Source organism: Gracilinanus agilis, chromosome 1 (genome assembly GCF_016433145.1).
Source record: "Gracilinanus agilis isolate LMUSP501 chromosome 1, AgileGrace, whole genome shotgun sequence".
Taxonomy (NCBI): Eukaryota; Metazoa; Chordata; class Mammalia; order Didelphimorphia; family Didelphidae; genus Gracilinanus; species Gracilinanus agilis.
Window position 1 is genome coordinate 375,535,893 of NC_058130.1, and position 17,345 is coordinate 375,553,237.

General features: G+C 39.0%; 1 protein-coding gene across 1 annotated transcript in view; it reads left to right on the forward strand.

Moving 5' to 3' along the window:
• Positions 1-16,328: 16,328 nt before the first annotated feature.
• Positions 16,329-17,345, forward strand: part of OXCT1 (3-oxoacid CoA-transferase 1) — a 163,052-nt gene continuing 162,035 nt past the window's right edge. Inside the window, 1 exon segment of the mRNA XM_044681320.1 lies at positions 16,329-16,569. Coding sequence (XP_044537255.1) covers positions 16,477-16,569 — 93 coding nt within the window. The 5' untranslated portion in view covers positions 16,329-16,476.

Sequence of the window (17,345 nt, forward strand, 5' to 3'; positions counted from 1 at the left end):
TTATTATGCATCTAAGAAAACTGAGGACCTGGCTGCCTCCCAAAGGCAAATGAGAAAACATTATGGCAAGAGAAGTACATAAACTGAAGTTTTTTAAAAGGCTAAAACAAAACGTTTTAAAACCTTAGAGCTAGATATCCAGGACCAAGAAAAGGTGTGGGTCTATTTTCCTGTCTCTAAACTATGTGCTTGAGATCCTGACCATCAGATACCCTTGTACAACCCAGTCAATCCCCTAAACCTCTTTCATCTAATGGGGGATAGGAACACATTATTAGGCCTGGGGTAGATAGGCTAAGTTGGTACCAGATGTGTCCCATGCCCTATCGTAGCACATGGGCAGACTTTTATTGTCCTCTTGTTCATGGTAGGCAGCATGGGTTCTGGCCCTACATAGTTGAGAGGGAGTACATTCAGTCAGCCTCAAGGTATGCCACTGTCAAAAACACCCCATCACCTCCCTCCAGCAGAAGGTCCTGGCACTTTCCCCTGTTCCTGGGAGGAAAAGATGAGTTCTTGTGCCACACCTGGAGGAATTACAGGGCAGATGAGGGAGATGCAATGATGCACTCCGTTTTTGTCATTTCCCCACCAAATGGAGCGAACTTAGCCTTGTTATTCTTGCTTTTTGTTTACTTTTATTTGAACTTTGTTTTCATTTTAAACAGTGGTTAAGAGGCTTTATTTAGACAGGTAGGGTACTTAAAAATAATAATGTTGACTATTGCTTTGAGATTTCCTCTACCCCGCAGGATTTTTCACCTCTTTTGGGGGAAGTGATCTGAAGTTTATCTCTGGCTAGAGTCCAACAGTGATTACCAAATGAGTTGAATTTGTCTGAATTGCCTTTTAATTCTAAAAGAATGCTTTTGTAGTTAACCATTGCTATCGTTATAAAAATGATCAGGACATCAGAAATACTAATAGTTAGCCTAGCAACAAAGCATAAATACAGCAAATCTGTCAGTTGTTCCACATTTAATTAAGCCAACTTTGGTGATAAGAGTAGTCATTGGTTAACTGCAAAGTGTATTTGAGTACCTATTGTGTGCAAAACATTGTGTTCAAAATGAGGGAAGGCATAAATGAAATAAGAGATACTTTCTGCCTTTACAGAACTTATATTCTAGTCAGGGATAAGATACTTTCAGATATAAAAGGACTATTAAGAAGTCATCACTCCCATCTGCTTGACTAAAATATCTCCCATGGAGCTGGGTATCCATATTCTCCCTCCAGTGGAAGAGACATTTTATGGCTCATCAATGAATGACTGGGCTTTGGAATAACACAATTTCTTATTAATCTCCATGAATTTTAGCTTTGAAATGACAGGGACTATCCCAGTGAGTATATATAGAGAAGATCCCAAGCCTTGCTAATGGTATCTTGCTAATGTGATTCTTTATTGGCATGACCCCACCCTCCTTGTCACTGGGGGCTATGTCAAAGTTGAATGATGACCACTGGAGGAGCCACTTCACTTTTTCTTCTCCTCCCACTGATCACAAGACTTGGGAATTTGAAAATCTTCTCTTAGGTAGTTAGGGAACTCCAGGTGGAGACTTAATAAATCAGAGGATGCAAGAAAAGTTTAATTTCTCCTTTTTAGGGCAGGCTCCCTTAGGACTGAAGCCAGTCCACCTGAACCCAGAGCTGGGAACCTTTTGTGGGAGCGGATCCTCCCTTAGTAGTGGGACATATAAGTTTAAGTTCATAACAGAGGTGCAAGATCCGAGGAGGAAAAGGTCACTCATGAATAGAATGATTTCTAACTGCCAAATTCTGTGGCTTGAAATAACCTGTTGATTCTGGAAAACAAGAGCTTGTTAGCAGTAATGCTTTAGGCACAATCTACCACTCTTTGTTATTTTTGATTCATATTTCCAGATCAAAGACTCCCCTAACCCATAATATGGAGAATGTGTTATCTGATAAGAAACACTCTAATTTTTAAATGTTTTTGAAATATTTTTCTATGGTTACATGATTCATTTTTTCTCATTCCTCCCTTTCCTGTCGAAATTTTTAAAATAACAAACTCTTTGTTTCTTAGAAACAAGAATACCCTTTCTTCTTTAGTTGTTTCCTCTAATGCTCTACTTCACATGTGTACTTTTTCTTAAGAGTAGAACAGGATAGAGTTTGGAACTTATCACTGTCATTCCCTCATTAGCCAAAGTAGTTGCTGCTAACCAATATCATGTATTTCATCTCTTGATGTTTAAGGGGAGCTATGCTGAAAAATAAAGGGAAAAGCCTAATAATCTCCCATAAAATAGGTAAATATATATCTTTTGGTACTAGTTTTGTTTTGGGTATTACTGATTTTTTAAAATAATTTTTATTTTTTAGAACAGTTATCATGGTTACATGATTCATGCTCTTACTTTCCCCTTTACCTCCCAAACTCCTCCCCCCCCCATAGCTGATGCACATTTCCACTGGTTTTAACATGTGTCATCAATCAAGACTTATTTCCAAATTGTTGATAGTTGCATTGGTGTGGTCGTTTTGAGTCTACATCTCCAATCATGTCCGCCTCAACCCATGTATTTAAGCAGTTGCTTTTCTTCTGTGTTTCCTCTCCTGTAGTCCTTCCTCTGAATGTGGGTAGTGTTCTTTTCCATAAGTCCCTCGGAGTTGTCCTGGGTCATTGCATTGCTGCTGAATTTTTAGTGCAGGCAAAAATGAAATTATTTCCATAATTGGGGTTTGATGTTTGTGATTTTTGGGCTTTTTTATTTGCTATTATAAATTTTGGCTTTGTCGAATTTTGAGCAAAAACACATAGCAAGTATTTTTCACAAAATAATTTAAGATTCAGACAAAATCAAAGGAAATTTTCATATAATTATCTAGCCAGTTTTATAAGGGAATCATCAAACCATCACATTACCATGTTGAACAGTTAAAGGTTTATAAAACAAGCTACTTTGAACATTCTTGCACTTCTTCTTGTTCTGGTAATAATTTGGGGAATTGGCTTTTATACATACAGGTAATTCCCCATCATGCTTCTGTCTGCCAAGTGACCTGGACAGCCAAGTAAACTTTTAAACTGTGACCTTAGTTACAAATTTATTATCTAGTATTGTTTGGTAATGTTTAAGCCTTAATAGGCATGTAAGTCTGAATTCATGCTGTGCGGTTCAATGTGTGTGTGTGTGTATACATATATATATATATATATTCTATAATATATTTTATTAAAAGGTAAAAGAATGGTTATTCACTGGTGTGACAAAGGTTGTAGTTTGGTCAGATTCTATCAGAGCCTTTCCCAACTGATGTAGGTGCTACCACCCTCTTGGACCCTATTTACTGCCTTGACTGATCCTGCTTCCTGGGCAAGGTGAGCCACTGGTCAGAGCCATCATTCACATGATCAGTTTCTAGACAATCCTAAAAAGCAAGGACAGAGGACAGGAAAGTCACTGTATAGATTCTATTTGTCCTTCCCACAGGGAAGGGCTCTTACAGCAACTGATTTTAAGAGCCCTGAGCAGAAAGCAAATGCAGTGTAAACCAAAGGGGTGGCAGGTATATCACAGGTCTATGGAACTCCAAAAGTAGACAGAAGAAGTCTCATTAGGCTTTATAGGAAGAGAAGGACATGCTGTCACTGTGGCCTGTCCAGTTGGTGTGGATAAAGTGTCCTGGTTTGGCTAAGAGTTCATTTGTGTTAGCCCTGAGGTAATCTCTCTGAGCCTGGATCAGGTTGTTAGGTAGCATCTCCTGTCTGTAGCCATTGTAGAAGATTAAAAAAATTTATTTTATTATTATTATTAAATATATATACATATATTTAAATGCATTATCTTCCATCTTAGAATCAATACTGTATATTGTTTCCAAGGCAGAAGAGCAGTAAGGGCTAGGTAATGGGAGTTAAGTGACTTGCCCAGAGTCATATAGCTGGGAAGTGTCTGAGGTGGGATTTGTACCCAGGACCTCCTATCTTTAGGTTTGGATCTCAATCCACTAAGCCGCCCAGATGCTCCCAGTTCAATATACTCTTAATTCTAGCAAATTTGCAATTCTAAAAATGATGAATTATGGTGTCCATATTATTCTGATTCTAACCATGAATCATTATCGATTTTGAATTTTTTACTAATAGTTGGAAAAGGAGAGGTACATTATATGCAAATGATAATGAATTGCTAAGCATTCTAAAAAATAAGAACAAGAACAGAATAAAAAGGAGAATTGGGTTCAGAAATGCAATCATAATTGAAAAGGGATTTTTTGGAAATTGCAGACTAATTTATTTGAAAGAAAAGGCTTCTGAAAGAATCCTAGATGGAAAGAAAAAAATTTTATTTTAAATACATGAGTTCCTGGGCCAAAGCTAGACTTTGAAGGGGCCAGAATAGGTTATCCACTAAGGGACTCTAGAGAGTAGGGGTCAGCAACCTTTTTGGCCGTGAGAGCATAAACACATGTGGAAGGAGGAGGCTGAAGGCTGAAGGCCCTGGAATATGGGGCGGGGGCTGAAGGCCCCCTTGGGGCACATCCTGGGGCTCTGCCCCGACTGGCAGGTCAGGAGGTGGAGCCAGATATGGCTCGAGAGCCATACATTACCGACCCCTGCTAGAGAGATTTCCTTTCCTTTCCATCAAAAAAATATATTTCTCCCTGAAAATTCCATTAGTGATTTATCTCTTCCCCTTTTCTCACTCCTTTGGTCCTTTTAATAAAGGCAAAAATTCCTGGGTAGAAAATACCATATCTTTCTAAGATATGAGAATCCATCTAAACGACAATAGAGTAGGAAATTTTGTGAAAATCCTGGAGACAGAGAGAGGCAGACAGAAACAGAAAGAAACAGAAGGCAGTAGAGATACACAGAGATAGAGACAAAGAGGCAGAGAAATACACAGAGACAAAGCCTTCTGGCAGGAGTTTGGTGAGAGCTGGAAGCCAGAAGATCAGGATCTCTCCTCTCCTGTGTGAGGAACCAACCTCCACCAATGAAGATAGTTTATGCAAATAACCTTTGAGTGATGGGTTACGTAATGTAAAGCCAAGGCAAGAGACCAGACTAGACAGTGTCTCCCCAGTATTTGCAGTTTTTTTTTTAAGTTTTAATAGCTTTTGGGACTCCCATATAAAATGTGTACATTAGTGGGGCATATTTTAGTGATTCAAAAGGAAGAATAAAAATGTGACTTTAACAGTTTGATTTGGGATGAAAGAAGGGGAGACATAATTATAGAACAGGGCTGTCTGAGATGTAACAGAGCAAGTTTAACAGCATTCCAATCTTTTTTTTTTTTTTTGAGGAACCTAATTTCAACCTCTTCTGAGGGTGAAAAATTCTCTAGAATGTCTCAGAGATTTTTTTCCCATTCTCTGCATTAGTTTCTCTCATGGGCTTAGCCCTGGCAATGTTATTTTTTTAGGATAAAATGCTGGGCTTGGAGTCAGAAAGACCTGAATCCAAATCTAACCTAATTTTGTGACTGAAGAAAGTCACTTAACCCTTCTCAGTTCAGTTTCCTCAACTGTAAAATGGGAATGAAAATAGCACTTATCTCACAGGGCTGTTGTGAGGATCAAATGAGAAAATATTTGTAAAGCATTTAACACAGTGACTGTCACATAGTAGGTGCTATAAAATGTTTATTCTCTTCCCCTCATATTACAATGTTAATAATCCTTTAGTAGCAGTGGATAGTTTTAGAGCATTTATTTCACTGTTCTACTGTTGATGAATGCTTAGTTAAAAAACAGAATGGGCAATGAGGAAGCTATTATTATGGAAAATAATAAGTAAAAATGGAGCCTGTTAAGAAAATTGTCAGTAATAAAGCACCAGTTTAGAGAATCATTTTTCAGTCTTATCTGACTCTTCATGATCCCATTTGGAGTTTTCTTGGCAAAAATACTGGAGTGGAAATTTACTATTTCCTTCTCCATCTCATTTTACAGATGAGGAAACTGAGGCAAACAGGATTAAGTAACTTGCTCAGAGTCATATAGCTAGTATCTTGAGACTGAATTTGAATTCAGGTCCTCTTGACTCTATACCTAGAACTCTATCCATTGTGCCACCTAGTTGCTCCAAATACTTTATTCTGCCTGATGCTAAATTCTTAGACTTAAATTTTGGACCTATCAAGATATCCACCATTTCCTTTTACTTTACCTACCTATTCAGTCTCTCACACCCATTATTCCTCCTGAACTCTGACTCTCATTACAAATGGTAGTCACCACACAATGACCCAACCATTTTAGAGATCAATCTGGAATTATGCCCCCAAAGTTATAAAACTCTATATACTTTTTGACCCAACAATACTCCTAATGAACTTTAGTTCCTAAGATGATCAAGGAAAAAGAAAAAAAAACCCTTTTATGTTCTAAAATATTTATAGCAGTTCTCTTTATGGTGGCAAAGAACTGGAAATTGAAGGGATGCCCATCAGTTGGGAATGGCTAAAGAAGTTGTGGCATATGATTGTAATGGAATATTACTGTGCTGTGAGAAATGACAAACAAGGTTAATTTTTTTAAAATATGGAAAATCAGCATGTAACTATGAAAAAGGAAAAGCAGAACCAAGAGAATATTATATATTAGCAACAGAAATATTTTTGTTTGAAAAATGACTCCTGTATGTCCACTTCCAGAGAAAGAACTGATAAATGGAAATTAAGCAAGATATATATATATATATATATATATATATATGTGTGTGTGTGTGTGTGTGTGTGTATGTATGTATATATATGTATGTATGTATGTATACCTCTTTGTCAAATGATGCCTTCTCTAATTGGGGGGAAGAGGGAGGAAGCTTCCTGGGTATTTTAATGTAACAAACAAATTAATTATTTGATTAAAAACAAAAAAACAAATGGTAGTCATGAGAAACCTCAGGGGAAAAAATTGTGGTCTTGGACTACATTTGGGGGGTGACTCAGCACAGTTGAGAGTTGTATGAAACAGAGTGAGAATGGATCGTTTGTACTGGGTTTGTCTGCCAAATGGATTAATCTGATCCCAGTGCACTCTAAAATGTTCTCGATGGTATATAATCAGTTGAAACAGCCACACACATCACTGCCAGATTCTGCAACTAGGTATAATTAAGTGCCTACTAAATGTGGGGTGCTATTCTAGATCATGGAGATGAAAATATAATCTCTGCCTTTAAGGAATTTACGGTCTTCTTTTTCCCCATTCTTCCCTACAATTTTTTCTTGAGTTAATCTTTAAATCCTTATTTTCTAAAGCATTGATAATATTATAGGCTATCTCAAGTTAGCCACATGAATTCTTCTAGGTTTTCCTATATTTTTATGTCTTATAGGATTAAAGACAGAACTGGAAAGGACTTCAAAAGATATTTAATCTATCCTACTCATTTTACAGATGAAGAAACTGAGGCCAAGAGATTAGGGACTGGCAGATGATTCTGTATTTGCTCCTTCTTTCTTCCCTTTGCATTTGTTTGTCTGCTTATCATAATGCTTGTTTTTACTCTGCAAGGTAAGCTTTCCTCTTGTATTATGCATAGTGACCTCTACTGAAGCAGTTTTCCCCCCTTTTTCCTGCTGTACCTCAGAAGCATACTGGAAGAGAACATTTCCACAAACAAATTAGAGAAAAAATATTATATGGGAATTGTACAACTGTATTATGTACAGCTTTAAAAATGTTACATAGATAATAAATTCAACATTCTACTCTCAAAGCTATTCTGTATGTTTCTTTATGAACTTCCTTTTATTTTGTTTATTAAAATGATTACATGTCTCTTTTTTATTACTCTTTATTTGATAACACTATAATTAATAATGGCTAGCATTTACATATCACTCTAAGATTTGCAATGCTTTTATAAATATTATCTCAATTGCTTTTCACAACAATCTTGTGGAGTAGGTGTTATTATTAGCTCTATTTTACATACAAGGAAACTGAGCCAGAAGTTAAATAACTTGCCTAGGGAAATGCAACTAATAAGTGTCAGTTGCAGGATTTAAATAGAGGAATTCTGATTCCAAATTTTGCTATTTATTACATCATCTAACTTCTATTTATTATTTCACTTAATGTTTTATCACTAGCTTCTCTCTTTTTCTCAACCCTTGCCCTCAATGAAAAAGAAAAGAAAAAACACACAATCCTGTTAACTTATGTATAGTCATTTAAACACTCACACACATACACACACACACACACACACACACGCATGCATGCTCGCTCCCAATGTCCAAAAATGCTTATTTCATTGTGTACCTTAAAACTACTAATCCTTGGTTAGAGGGTGGGTAGCATGCTTCATCATTTTAATTTAACTATTTAAATCAATTAATCATTTAATTTAGACTCGGTCTAAATTACTATGTCTAATAAAAATATTTATTGAGTATCTTTTATGTGAGAAATGCTATATAAAATGTTAACTTGCAAAAGAAATAAAATTATAAGGTAATTATTTTTATTACAAAATAATTTTGGGGTTTGCAAAATGATTTATCGGAAAAATTTTTCTGATACCCTTGAAATAGCCTCATTTGAGCCATAAAATGGTTCTTTGTACAACTTTTCAGGAATAAATCTATTGTGTAAAGTGAGGCATGCTTTTATTCTTTCTGATACACATGACAATTTAAAAACTTTTCCATTAATTAAAATTTCCTTGTGTTCTTCTCCAGTTGTGCTTTACAAATGTGTATGCAAAAGTCATTTCCCATATCTATAGTAATTAATTAACTGGGAAAATATTTGATATTAAATCTCCCAGAGAAAATGAAGTGAGAAATGCACCTCCCTAGAAATTAGCTTTCCCAGAGAAATGAATAGAATAATAACCAGCATTTAGATAGCACTTTAAGGTTTGTGAGGACACCACGCAAATGTTAACATCTTCCCTCACAACAACCATAGAAAGGAGGTGTTATTACTATCTTTATTTTACAGATAAAGAAACTGAGGCAGACAAACCAAAGTTAAATGACTTTTCAGGGTCATACAGATTGGAAGGATTTGAGGCTAGATATCTGAACTCAGCTCTTCTAGTCTCTAGGACTAAATTTTTATTCATTGTGCCTATTACTAGTATCACAGAATTGGAAGGTGAGATTATCTAGTCTAAGTCATACCCAAATACAAATATTCTACAACATACCAAACAAGTGATCTTCCAGATTTTGTTTGAAGGGGTTAGTGGAGAGGAGAATCTGCTACCTCCACAGATAGCCTGTTTTACTTTTGAATAGTTGTAATTGTTAGTAAATTTCCCCTTACATATGGGGAGTAGAGTAGGTAGAAAAGAAGAGAATAAGAATTTATAAATTCTAATACATTATATATGTATATATACACACACACACATATATGTGTACAAATATATATGTGCCAGGCACTGAGTTAAAAACTTTTGTTACAAACATTATCTCATTTGGTCCTTACAAGAACCCTTTGAAGTAGGTGCTATTATTATCCTCATTTTACAGTTGAGGAAACTGAGGCAAATAGAAGAGAAAATGTTACACAACTAATGTGTCTAAGGTCAAATTTGAACTAAGGTCTTTTGGACTCCAGGCCAACCCCTCTAACAACTCTGCTCCTTGGCTGCCTCAATTACAGATAAAAGGTACAGAAAACAAAGCTGATGCTGACTTTGTTCCTGGTCATGGATTGTTGCTTATGGCGTTTTCTCTTCTCATTGATTCACCTGAGCAACTTTGAGAGACTAACGAGCTTAAAATGTAAGCTCCCTGTAAGTAGAGCCTGTCATTTTTTTATGTGTATCTTTTTTGCCTAGCACAATGTCCCGTTACATAGTAGTAGATTAATAAATGCTTGCTGACTGATTGATCAGTGACCCTATTTGGGAGATGGCAGGCTTCAAAGACTGAGCTAGCAAAACCAGAAAAGCTTCCCATTGATCTGAGAATAAGTGATCTAGTTCTTTCTGGAAGAGCCTGGGTGTGACATCATTCTTGGTTGTTGTTCTTGATACTTGAAGAGGACCAAAAAAACATCCCTAGGTCATGGTCAATGTACGCTGTTTTGTGTCTGATTAGGCTAATGCAAGTTTGGCATACCAGAGGTTGGACACAATAGCCCGTTTGAACATTTGGGATGGAAATGTCTCTGAATTTGGGAATCTCACCTATCTTTTGAGCTACTACAATTCTGCTTTGTTCAGAGAGCACAGCACCTTCTTTGATGCAGGCACACCATGCCAGGTGGCCTCCCACGTTTCATGATTGAAATGAAAGTTCTTCAGAGAGCCCCTTTAGAGTGTCCTTGTACCTTTTCTTTTGACCTCCGTGTGAGCTCTTGCCTTGGGAGAGTTTTCCTTAAAAAATGGTCTTTTAAGCAAATGTACATTTGGCATTTGATCAACATGGCAAGTCCCTTGCAGTTGGCTCTCAGCAGCAGAGTCTGAATGCTTGGCAGTTCAGCTTGAGGAAGGACCTCAGTGTCTGGGAGCTTATCTTGCCAGGTGATCTGCATTATCTTTCTAAGATAATTCAAATGAAAGCTCTGCTAACTGATGGATAGCCCACTGGCTTGGTGTAAATTTTCAGGCTGCATGGAATGCCCAATCATCTGTGAAGGGGATGCCTTATAATATTGGAGGTATGAGTTGTCTATCCTTATGTGGGCTCCTCCTATGCAGTTTCTATATTTTCCTATTCCCTTCCCTCTCCAGCCCTCCCCATACTATATCTATTTGAATGCCATAAATTTAAGGGGATGTTCTATTGTAAAGCTATTTCAATAAATACCATTCCTTTGAGTTAATTGTGTCTTATGGCTAACTACCAAAAGGCAAATATATCAGGGGGCCCATGTACTCTAAATTTTTTGGTTTTACCTTTATTTTATTCCAATAACAAATTTATACATAAGTTCTTCAAAGTTACATGATTTCATGAACAATAATTTTATTATATTATTTTTTTAGAACATTTTTCCAAGGTTGTGTGATTCATGTTTTCTCCCTCCCCTTTTCCCTCCTCCCTTCCCTGGAGCCAACAAGCAATTCCACTGGTTTATAAATGTCTTATTACTCAGAATCTATTTCCATATTATTCATATTTGTAATAGAGTAATCTTTTAAAAGCCACAACCCCACATTATATACCCATATAACCAGTGATAAATCAAATGTTTTTCTTTTGTGTTTCTACTCCCATAGTTCTTTTTCATAAATTCCACGGGACTGATGAACTATAATTTTAGAAGTGTGAACCCACAGAATAAGTACCCTTGAACCCACCATGTCTCCCCTGGTGAACTCACCTTAGAGTTGAGGAAGGGGCAATTAATTCATTTTTAATGATAAGGTTTGGATCTGTGACTTTCTTGCTTTAGAAAACTCCCATATAAATGCAGTCCACATCTCTGTAATTTAGAACCTTACAAGAGTTGCCTAGAACCTAGGTCTTAGACAACAAGGAGGTTGAGTGACTTGCCCTGGGTCATGGAGCCAGGATGTATTAGAGGCAGAACATAATGCTTTTGAGATCTAATTTTCCCATTTATTCAAAGATGGGGAAATACAACTCAAAGTTTGTTGTTTTTGTCTTTTTTTTTCTTCATGCCACAATGTTTAATTAATTCAACAATGTTCATTAAGGACCAACTCACTGTATTAGGCAAAGGAGATACAAAGAACTGGAAATTGAGAGGATGCCCATCAGTTGGAGAATGGCTAAACAAGCTGTGGCATATGATTGTGATGGAATACTACTGTGCTGTAAGAAATGATGAGCAAATTAATTAAAAAAATGGAAAGTTCTACATAAAATTATGAACAGCTCCAAGTTTTCATGTGTAGTAGTTGTGCTTCCTGTTCTTCAACTTCCCTTCAAAATGTGGGAAAAGGTCTTTACTAAAGTAGGGACAAAATCAAGAATCAGTAAAAAGAGAACTGAAGTGGCGCTGTGGACCTGGATGGAGGTCTATAGAAAAATACTTTCTTCACACAGTTTTCTAGTTTTCAGATCATATTTAGCGACACATTTTTGAACAGGAATCAGAAACAGGTCCAGTTCATAGCACTCTAACAATCTGGTTCTGAAAAATGATACTAGTCATCTTTAGCAGAAAATAGGTGCTTAATAGATACTTAGTAAATATTTATTGGCTGCCTTTTTTAAAAACCCTTACCTTCTGTCTTAGAATCAATTTTAAGATAGAAGTGTGGTAAGGGCTAGGCAATAGGGGTTAAATGACTTGTCCAGGGTGTATGGGGTGAGTATTGATGGTAGGGGGGTTGTATCTAGACACCCCCCTTGTTAGCTTTCAATGGGCCAGATCAGCTATTCACTCACCCCTACCTCAGGGAAGACCTATGAGGGAATAAACTCAATGAGCCTCCCAAACTGGCAAAGCTATAATGGGGATGTTGAAGGAATTGGGGTTCAATTGTGACCCTAATGGATGAGATCCCACCCTCAGAGTCAGCCCTGTTGAGACAAGCCTCCCCCAATTCCTAAGTACAAGTAGCTTTACCCCTCAAGATGGAGTCAGGTAATGGTCTTCCCCTCAGCCACAAGACCAGTTTATTAAAGAATAAATTAAATTCAGAGTACAGGGGAAAAAGGTATAGGGGAATCAAGAAAGGAGGGAAAGGATGAACTTCATTATCAGCTAAGTCTTCTCCCCAAGAGAGCAGCTCTGGATTTCTTCTGTGTCTTGGTCACAGTAGCTAACTCTCTCTTTCCCCCTTCCGTCTTCTATCAAATATTTCTAAACTAATATCACAGGGAAGTAAAAGGATCAATGGATTCAGGCAGGATCAGGGAAAGGACCCCGCTTCCTTCAAGCCCGCTCCTCAGAGGAGTTCCGACTCTCCGGCCAAATGGGAGAATTGCTGTTCAATGTCTTCTTTGTTGGTATTTGTGATCTCCCAATAGTCATACATAAAAGTACAGAGGAAGCCAATTCACTCCGGATCCCCCCACAATCCAAACCTCCCAACCAAAGAACCAACCCCCCAGCTCTTTTTCCTGTCAGGAGAGAAGTGTCAGTTGAGGACCTTCAGAATTCTCCTCCAAACTCCTCTTGCTGCTGGCCCTTCCCAAACAGAATTCTCTCAGAGTTCCATGGGGTCAGCTTCCAGTCCTCTTCTAAGATGAGTGCTTAGTTATCTTTGATTTACCCCAAATCCACACTCACACAGCTACGAAGTGTCTGAGGCCAGATTTGAGACCTCTAATCTCCAGGCCTGGTGGTCTGTTCACTGAGCTACCTAGCTGTCCCTGACTAACTGTTTGATTGATTAAAGGAGATAAGTTTCATCAAATACCTGTTGACCAATTGAGACTCATATCAAAGTACAATGTATATATTTTATGTCCTTTTCTCAGACACATGAATACAGGTGCAGTAAAGGAAGCATTGCTAAGGTCATAGGATCATATATTTAAAGCTTGAAAGGACCTCAGCAGTCATATAATCCACTTCTCTCCCATTTTACAAATAAGAAGCCTGAATACAAAGAATATAGAATATAGAGGCATTATCAGGGGTATGATTTGAGCCCGGGACCTAGGAATACAGAGCCATTTTTCTTTCTATTTTACCAAGATGCTTTGAAAAATAAACATTATCAGATGATTTATGTTTAAGGCAAAATTCCCCTGTTTCCAATAGTTTCTAAATTTGTATGCATGAATCATAGTCACTAGTGGAGCTGAAAGTAGAATGTAACCATTTTATCCTAGTAAAGTAAAAAAAAAAGGTATGAGATTTAAAGTCAGAGGACCTGGTTTTGATGTTTTCTTCAGCCACTTACTATCTATTGGTTTGGGGCAAATCACTGGACTTCCCTGGGACTTAGTTTCATTATCTGTCATATCAAAGACTAGAACTTGACCTTTATGGTGCATCTAAGAATCTTACCTTTTTTGGAGTCAAAATTCTACGGCTACCTGATATTTGTTTAGCATTTATAAAGTCTGTAGAGAGCTTTAGATGCATTCTTTTCATACCTTTAGTGGATAAAGTACAGGGCCAGAAGTCAGAATGTTCTTAGTTCAAATCCAGCCTTAGACACTAAACTTTGTGACCCTGGGATGGTCTTTTGACCTCTAGTTACCTCACTTTCCTCAACTCTAAAATGGGGATTCTAACAACAACAATCTTGCAGGATTGTTGTGAGGATGAAATGAGGTAATATTTGTAAAGTACAGTACCTGGTACATAATAGACAGTATATGAGTGCTTCTTCTTCCCCTTGAAAGTTCCCCCAAAGTCACTGATGAGAAAATTGAAACTCAAAGAGATTAAGAGATTATCCCATAAAAATATACTTTTTAAAAACTCTGTTTTTATTGTTTGTGTTTTGTGTGACTTCACACGTATGATCAATATAAATTTGCTTGCCTTCTCAAAGAGAAGGGAGGGATTGGGAGAGAAAAAGAGAATTTGGAACTTAAAATTTTAAAAAATAATTGGTTTTTTTACATGTTAATGAAATAAAAGTAATTAAAAAAAACAAAAAAAATTATAGCATCCTACACACACATACATGGCTGCCATCTCTTTTTTTACATGTTAATGAAATAAAAGTAATTTAAAAAAACAAAAAAAATTAAAAAAAATTACAGCATCCTACACACACATACATGGCTGCCATCTCTTCTTTCTTTATTTCCTATATAACCATGTGAAATATAGGGTCAGGAGTTCAAGTTTCTTGCCCTTGTTCATTTGACTTTGCTCTGTGTCTTCAAATTATATCTCTTCTCCCTTTTGGTCAGTCCTCAGTCAATCACATTTGGGCACCTATTATTCAATGTAAGCGCGAGTTCCCTTCAGAAGAGTGTCATATATCCAGGACTGACTAAGAGAGGGTAGACACAACAGTGCTAATTCAATTAAACAAGCATTTATTCAGGGCCTACATTGTGCCAAGCATTGTGTTAAGTCCTTGGGGATACAAATACAAAGCCAGGCAAAGGGCCCTATTCTCAAGGAACTTAGATTTTACAATAAAGTATGGAAGAGGCCATTGCTGGATGACTAGGATTGGCCCTACTAATAATGAGACCCAGCTGGAAAAAGCAGATGCTTTAACGGTGGTGGCTTTGGATGGGCCACTTTTTGTTTCTCATAACTGAAAACCCTGGAAAGATGCCAGAAAATGAGTACTGATAACCAAAGGATCTGGGTATTTGAGAGGCCTCTTGGAGAGGAGAAAGAATAATGGATGTAGAATTGGAGGATCTGGGTTCAAATTCCAATTTAATGACCTTGGACAAATCATTTCATCTCTTTGGCCCTTCCTTACTTTGTTTGCTAATTGATGGATGGGGTTTGGGCGATTAGGACTTCTGAGATCCAGATCTAAATTTGTTGTCCTATGGTGAGGACAGACATTATGAAGCTGTGCTTTTTTTTTTTTTTTTACCCTTCCTAAAATTGCAATTAAAAAAAAAAAAACAACGGGTAAGCCCAGCTATAGTTGAAGTCCAGGTTTACAAAGAAATTTCCCAATAGAATTCTAGTTTTAATTGAGTTCAGTTGCAGAATCACCTAAGACCTTGGTCTTGTTAAATTTATTGTCAGAGTAGAGGTGTCAAACACACTGCTTGCTGCCAGAGTGCAGGCCAAATGTAATTGGGAAATGAACGACCAACAAAATAGAATAGAATAGAATAGAAAATTTTTGTCAGTAAGTGGTTTTTTGAGTCAAGAGCCAGCCCTTTGGGATCCTTATTTACAGTGTAGTGTCCCCTGGTTTCAATATGAGTCTGACAGTCCTAGGGCAAGAGAAGAAACGAGAGGCAAATTAATTTTAAAAAGTTTTAGAAAAAAAAGTGCATTTTAAGTAGAAGAAACAATTCTATTAACAGTTTACATCCAACTCACTACAGGTTGGGAGTTAAGAAGTCCCCTCTCTTCCTTGTGTGCAGGATCTGAATAAGGGAGGTCAAGCAGGCTGGAAGAGGGTGGGGATGTCAGCAGGGAAACAAGATCTGCAGCTACCAACCTTCCAGTGTCCTGTGGTGGATGCTGCCGTCCAATTCCTTGGCAAGCACTTATCTAATGTAATTACTTTGGCAGGGACTCAGACGCTTTTAGCCTCTAGGACTTTTGCAACAAGGCAATAGTTGGCTAACCGAGCAGCCAGGGTACCTTACAACCCATTCTGTACCGGTCCTGAGAAAACTGAGTGTCCTCCCACTTCTTTTCAACTTTCCAGTGCAGCGTTGCCCAGCTGGGGGGCTGCTCGCCCCGTCCCCTCCCCCCCCTTTGGCCCTAGCCAGACGCCAGAGGGTTAAAGAGGACGCCCAGGCGTTGCGTCTGGGTAGAGCTTCCAGCCCTCCCCCTGCCGACACTCCTTCCTCTCCACTCCGCCCCTCACGCGGTGACAGCGGGGCCCAACGTTTCTCCGTAGCTGCTGTCTAGGCGCCCGCTCAGGAGCAGTTGCCTCCTGGTGCCCTTGCACGGGCTCCCCTTCATCCCTCCGGGCTTCTGGCCACCTTGAAGATGGCGGCTTACAAACTCCTCTCCTCGGGGCTCAGGCTCAGCATCTCCTTCCCCAGAGCCAAGGGAACCCGGAGCAGACCCGCCCTTGCCAAGGTAAAGTGAACCAATAGGGCCAAGGGCGGGGAGTCCCGGAGTTGTGCCCCTGCAGTTTTCTCTCCACTTTCCATCCCGGAGATGGAGCTCAGAATGACTGCAAGAGGACCCCAGCCTCATTTGTGGCGTCAGTGCCCTGCCAGCCCTTGGCACATGTTACTTTTACTCACTTTACCCCTTCTCTGTTCCGCTCCCGCACCACGGGGTGCAGCTGCTTGAGGGCACCTGGAGCGAGGGTAAAGGGATGGGAAAGGAGGAGATGGCCGAGAGGGACGTTTTGGGGGTTGTGTAGGAGGGGCACAGCATGCCCAGCAGCTGGCGGAGGGGCTTTGCTAGGGAACATCTCTCTTCCCCACCACGCATACACAGAGAGACACTTGACTTTCCGCGCGCTCCTCCGCGCTCCGGCTGCCTGGGTAGGATTAGAGCGCTTGGCGAGAGAAGAGTACTAGAGGGGAGAGTGCCAGCCAAAGAGGAGGGGTAGCTGCGCGCGCGCGCGCGTGTGTGTTGTGTGTGTATTGAAGTGTGAGTGAGTGAGAGATGGAGAGGCAGATGGGAAGAGGGCACGGAGAAGGTCCTGGGACCCGGGCGGGATGGTGTATCTGGGTGCCCCAGCATGATTATCCCAGGGAATATTCTCGCACAAAAGTCTGCATAGGGAGGCGGATAGCACGCGCTTCTTTTTTCGCGCCGGGGAAAGAGAAGCTGAGCCAAGGGTGTTGGTGGTGGTGGTGGTGGTGGTGGTGGTGGTGGTGGTGGTGGTGGTTAGGGGGGGC